This window comes from Apaloderma vittatum, unplaced genomic scaffold (genome assembly GCF_000703405.1).
Source record: "Apaloderma vittatum isolate BGI_N311 unplaced genomic scaffold, ASM70340v1 scaffold1789, whole genome shotgun sequence".
Classification (NCBI taxonomy): Eukaryota; Metazoa; Chordata; class Aves; order Trogoniformes; family Trogonidae; genus Apaloderma; species Apaloderma vittatum.
This window is the reverse complement of record NW_009736728.1, coordinates 33563-39385: the sequence shown is the minus strand read 5'-3', so window position 1 is coordinate 39385 and position 5823 is coordinate 33563. Positions and strand designations below refer to the sequence as shown.

Below are 5823 nucleotides of genomic sequence, written 5' to 3'. Positions count from 1 at the left end.
CCCCAGAGCCGTGAGTATTGGCCAGCCCCTACGGCCTCCCCTGCCCGGGCATCCCCTGTGGCCAGCAATCAACCTTTCTCCCTCATGGACAAATGCTCTGCTGCTGATCACATTTTTTTCTTTTCCCCCTGGGCATCGTCAGGGATTGCTGTCACGAGCTGCTGGGGCATGTCCCGATGCTGGCCGACAAGACATTTGCCCAGTTCTCTCAGGTAAGGTAGTTGTCTGCTTTCTTGCTCCCAGGAGGGCAGGGCATAAGGTGGGAATCCAAACTGACCCCAGTGTCACCGCCTAAACCTTTCTTATTCTAGGATTTGTTTGTATTAAACATGATGTTCAGGAGCCCCAGTGATGGTGTGAGAACCATAATACAGAGTAAAAATATCAGACTCTGCAGCAAAGCATTTTTAGTCTGAGCACTATGAAGCCCAAGCAGATGTATGGCAGTGCAGGGCAACAACATCTATTGTCCCAAGGCAATAAATCAGAGCAATACACGTGTTAAGGTCCTCAGACAAGATCTGTCCTGATGTTCACCTCTTCCCTTCTCTTCCTAGGACATTGGGCTGGCATCTCTGGGAGCAACTGATGAAGAAATTGAGAAACTCGCAACAGTAAGTTTTCCTCTTTGCTAGATGAGGGCCCTGACTCCTCCAGCAGCACATCGTGGGGGGACTGGTCCTGCCTGGTCTCCCCAGATTTGCAGGCTCAGAGCCCTGAGCTGAGCTGCCCCAGCCCTGCTCTTTCATGATGACTGTGCAGAGCCGGGATCAGTTAAACAGCAGAGCTCGCTTGCACATTAACCCAATTTTCTTGGGCACCAGAGTATCATCAAGCATCGTATTTCTAACGACAGCACTGCTGGGACTCTTTGTGACAGGATTAAATGACATCCACTTCCTTTGGCTCTTCCTCGGCAAGGTGACCTGTCCTGCTCCAAGGGCGCGGAACGGCAGCACCGTGCAGGGGACCATCCCAGGGACACAGTTTCCATCTGTCCTGTCCTGGCAGCAACTTAGTTTAGCACTTTACTCTGGCAGCGGTGGGTGCAGGATAAGAGAGGGCAAAGGGCCAGGTTCATTAAAACAACCCCGGAGCCCAAGTTCAGGAATGATAGGGAGTTGAAGATGAGGAGCTGTGACCCTTAGGTGTTTTTCTTTCTCCTGTCACAGCTTTACTGGTTTACGGTGGAGTTTGGGCTCTGCAGACAGAATGGGATAGTCAAAGCCTACGGAGCTGGGCTCCTGTCTTCCTACGGGGAGCTCATAGTAAGTCCTGGCATAACTTGCCAGCAAAAACCCTTCCTCCACTGCACAGCTCCAATGACTTAACCTGATCTGTTCTCCACCTCTGTCTATTAGATATGTGCTCTCCAATCCCCTTAATTTCATGCTGACATTTTTCTGCTGTGCCCGTAGCACTCCTTGTCAGACGAACCAGAGGTGCGGGACTTTGACCCTGATGCTGTTGCTGTTCAGCCCTACCAGGACCAGAACTACCAGCCCGTCTATTTTGTGTCTGAGAGCTTCAATGATGCCAAAAGTAAACTGAGGTAGGACTGGGCAGTGAGAGAGACACAAACAGAAGAAAATGAAGCTATGGTGTATTGAAACAGGGCTTGACACCACAGCTGCTTTCGGCTGAAGGTCTCAGAAGTGTTCTGGAAACTGTCGTCAGATGTTTCAAACCAAAGTGATTGTCCAACTTCAGTCCCTTGGATTCACCCAGGATTCCCCCCCAAAACAGGCTGGACTCAAACAGCATCCCACCAGTATAGCCAGGTTTCTCCATCTCATGGAAATGCAAACAGGATGGAGAGAGGCAGCTCTACCCATGGACATCTGTTCAGAAGAGCGTTTTCTTGGCCATTTTCTTGGCCATACCCAGAACTGCCCACAGGAGCAAAGCTCAGTCCTTTAACGTTTGACTGACAGAGGAAACCTGCCTCTACCATTTAGCTTAGCTTAGGAAGGGATAGAATGAGACTAAGTATTACACAACGTACATGACTTTGCAATTCCTGCAAGTCGGCTATTTCTTATAAATAATACAGTGAGGACCGCTATATTTCAACTTCTGCTTTTGTTACCCTCACTTGCACTGCTCATACAACCCAGAATCCAGCTGCTCAAAAGCAAGCACCTGGGGAGCTTGTCCTCTCACACATATGGCTGCTTTAAAAAAAAACAACAAGTGTTGCCTAATGAGTCATTTCCTTGCATTTAGAAAGGAAAAATACACCACATACACAGCCAAGATTAGGCTAGAGGGTTTTGACAGTGACAAACACTGTAAGTGATCCTCTTTAAACAGCTCAGAGACCACACAGATGTTACTCTGTGAGGTGAAAAACATTAAAACATTTATATTCTTTGCATTACTGGCAGCTGCCACCATGGACCTGATTATCAGTGTTATCCCTCAAGAAAAGCCTCTTTTCCCAAAAAGAAAACTTTCCACTGGTTTTCTAGGATGGGGACACACCCTCAGTGCCCTTCCAGGCACCTGTGTCCTTCTTGTATCCTTCAAAAAGGTATCAAGGGAACACACCCATGTTGGAAGGCAGATTTCTAACCATTAGCAGCTGTGCCACGAGTCATCACCTGCCTGAGAGCATTAATAAGTGAGTCGAGCCATCCTTTGCCTGGGAGCTTTGAGATGAGCTGTTATCTTTTAGGAGGTGGACAAAGTGAGTATGCAAAAATTCCCTCTGTTTGCACTTGCTTTAATTTCCCTGCGAGCGTGGCAGCTCATTGCAACCCCCTTGGCCCTGTATGATGTTTTCCCCTCAAAGCCCGTTTGTGTTTTTTTTCGCACGCAATCCCAAACAGAGTTGCATCTCTCCGAGACGGGAATGGGTTTCCCCGGGCCCTGCACAGCCACGGTAGCCACAAGAGGGTACCCTAAGCTAAGCAATTCAGGAGCGAAAGGGTGAAGCCTCAGCTTAGGCGAGGAGCTAGCGATGGTTATCCCCTCACCTCCCCAGGCCTTTCCAGCATGAGATTGTAGCCACTAGTACCTAAATCTAGATTCCCAGCTCCATATTTACACAGCTACTAATGAAAAAAAACCCACAAACCCACAACAAAAAGCCCTACCTTGTTAAATCTTAGTATTGAAGGTGAATGTGAGTGACTGGGGAAACCTTACTCTCGATTTGTTTTCAATTGACTGAGATAGGTAGTAGCAAGGTCGTGCTCTTGAAAGATTTCAGGTAAAGTCAGATTTGTCACTGAGATCTAGGCTCCAGCTGGCTCTGGGTCCAGCAGTGCAGCTTTGCTCAAGCACACAGCTTTGGTGATGCTATTCCCATCCTCTTAGCTAGGTCTCAGCCACTGCCTGTCAAATCTATCCTTAATGCTGCTTGCAGCTACTTCCCCTCTCCACAAGCAGAGATTAGTCGATAAATGAATGTCGGAAAGGATTTAGGAATATAATGCTGTAATACAAGGGGCTTTCTCTGCAATTAGCTTCTAAACCTCCTTGTCATTTTTGAAAAAGAGAAAAAAAAAAAAAAGGGAATTGAGACAGAGGATGCTTGGTGGTGGTCACAGAAGTGCCCAGTTCGTGTACCCTCCAATTTGATGCCAGCCATGTGTTCAGCCCATGGAATCCCACAGTCAAACTTACGGTCTTCGTTACTCAAGAAGGATCTCAACTACTGCTGTGGACTTGGAAAGGTGGGAAACCAGTGCTAACCTAAAAACCCCAGCTAAAGGAGGCGTTAACCTGTTGTGATGTGGGTAAACGGTGATAGGTAGGAAGGAGACCTGAGACCCATCACTTGTACCAAGCCTTCTGCTCTCTTCCCTTGCAGGAGCTACGCAGCACACATCAAGCGGCCCTTCTCGGTGAAGTATGAGCCCTACACCCACAGCATCGAGCTCCTGGACAGCCCTCAGATGATCTGTCACTCCCTGGAGAGCGTAAGGGATGAGCTTCACTCGCTGATTAACGCGCTCAATGTTATCAGTTAATATGAGAACTGAGCTGTTTCCTTCGCCTCTTCCCTCGCAGCCCCAAACCCACCCACTCTGCCCTCACCTAGCTCCCAGCTGATAACTCCTACCTGTCTTCTCTGAACATTTGCACTGCTGCTGTCACCACACGACCCCAACAGCTTTCCACTTGGGTATGTAGGGCCAGCTTGGAGGAGGGCAGAGGGACGGACCCAAGGCCTGATAGCTTTTTGGGTAACTTTTCTATTGACTGCTATTAGCACAGACCAAAAGTGTGACTGAGCTATAAAGGTGAAGCCAAGAGCTGTGTGCTCTTGTGTGGGTGTAAGGAAGAGGAGAAAAGCCTCTTTTATTTAAAAAAATAAAAAAGAAAGAGAGAAAATCTATTTTTTTGCAGTTTGAAAGAATAAATTAAATTTTTTAGCCCCAAAGCAACTCCTGTAGAAACTTCCTGAGGGACCCTCAGTCCCCACCATCTTCTGCCTCTTACAGCCTCATACATTTGGGAAATGCAGAGCTACTCTAGAAGGTTTTTTCATTTGAACCACTTTATGAGGTCTGAAACTTCAGCTCACAGCCACCCCTCAGCTTTTTCTGATGGACGGGGATGCTTGGGTGTGAACCCCTGAGCTGCACCACCCTACAGGGCTGCAATAAGCATCGTACCGCCCTTGAACCTCTAAATTGACTTAAGCTACATGTTTCCAGTCTGGCATAGAGCCACCCTGATCTACCTGATGTCACTCAGGTGGGCAACTAATGCTGTTGCTGCCATGTCTGAGGAAGGTAACACATGGTTAGGATGCTCAAACCCAGTTTCATCCAGCTTTTGCTGTAGATACTAATGGCTTGATCTGACCCAAAGCTCTCGGGTTTTCTTTCCTCCCCCTGCTTTTGCCCTTCTTATCTTCTCGCAGGCTGCCTCATAACTTAGCGGTTTGCTCAGAAGTTTGGCCCAAGGTTATGCAGCTGTGCAGTATCAGAGCTGGGCTTGGGATGCGTGGAGGCAGCTAAACAGCTGTGGGGGACAGTGAAGGGGAGAGCTCCGCTGAGTTGTTTGCACAATCAGTTATAACATTTCCGTGTAGACTTTTACCATTCTTATTCGCCAAATAGGATTTTTATTATTTCCTCTTTAAAGAAATGCAGAGCCTGGCAGTTAAATTTTGGCTATTATGTGTACATATCCTCCAATACTTACATATACTGTTGCTCTCCAGTGTTACTTCTACTGTGGCTCAGTTGTAACAGTTTACAGTCTATTACACTTTATCCCAGTTCAGACCTTCACACACATATGCTTAACCCTTAGTTCTCTCAAATTTTAACTGCTTAGCTACTAACAGCACTTAGTCTCCCACCTGCTTCAATCCCTCCTTTCTGTTTCCTTTCTTATTTGACACCCCTCCTCCTAAATTCCTTCCAAATTGCTTAAAAGGCCATTACTGAAATCAGCAATTCAACACTGGGGCTAGCTGCTTCTCCTCAAGTTGTTCCTCCTCAGAGGATTGTCCCGTAAATGGATAAAACTACTGAGTTCATTCAGTTATTGTAATTTTAGAGTGCTTTTTCCAAAGCTTCAGTTATGATTTCCCAATCTGGGTGGATCCAGATCTTGAGCTGTAACTCTCAAGGCTCCCTTAAGAGCTGTAACAATTTTTAATTTGGGGTCTTAAGTTATTACTATTAGATTAAGTAGCTGGAGCAAGCTATGCAAGGCTAAGGCAGGCTAGGTCATAGGTTAGCTATCCAGCCATGAAAATCTTATTGGTGACTGCAGGGAAACAGACTAAAATAAAGAAAACAAAGCTCTGAACAGGCAAGATAAATGGTTAATGCAGAGCTTATGGCCTCACTAACATTA

General features: G+C 46.9%; 1 protein-coding gene across 1 annotated transcript in view; it reads left to right on the top strand.

Annotated features, from left to right (window-relative positions):
- Positions 1–3977, top strand: part of TH (tyrosine hydroxylase) — a 16850-nt gene extending 12873 nt beyond the window's left edge. Inside the window, exons 9-13 of the mRNA XM_009877076.1 lie at positions 142–212; positions 558–614; positions 1173–1268; positions 1419–1552; positions 3818–3977. Of these exons, the coding sequence (XP_009875378.1) occupies positions 142–212; positions 558–614; positions 1173–1268; positions 1419–1552; positions 3818–3977 (518 nt within the window). The remainder of the gene's footprint in view (positions 1–141; positions 213–557; positions 615–1172; positions 1269–1418; positions 1553–3817) is intronic.
- The last annotated feature ends 1846 nt before the right edge of the window (positions 3978–5823 follow it).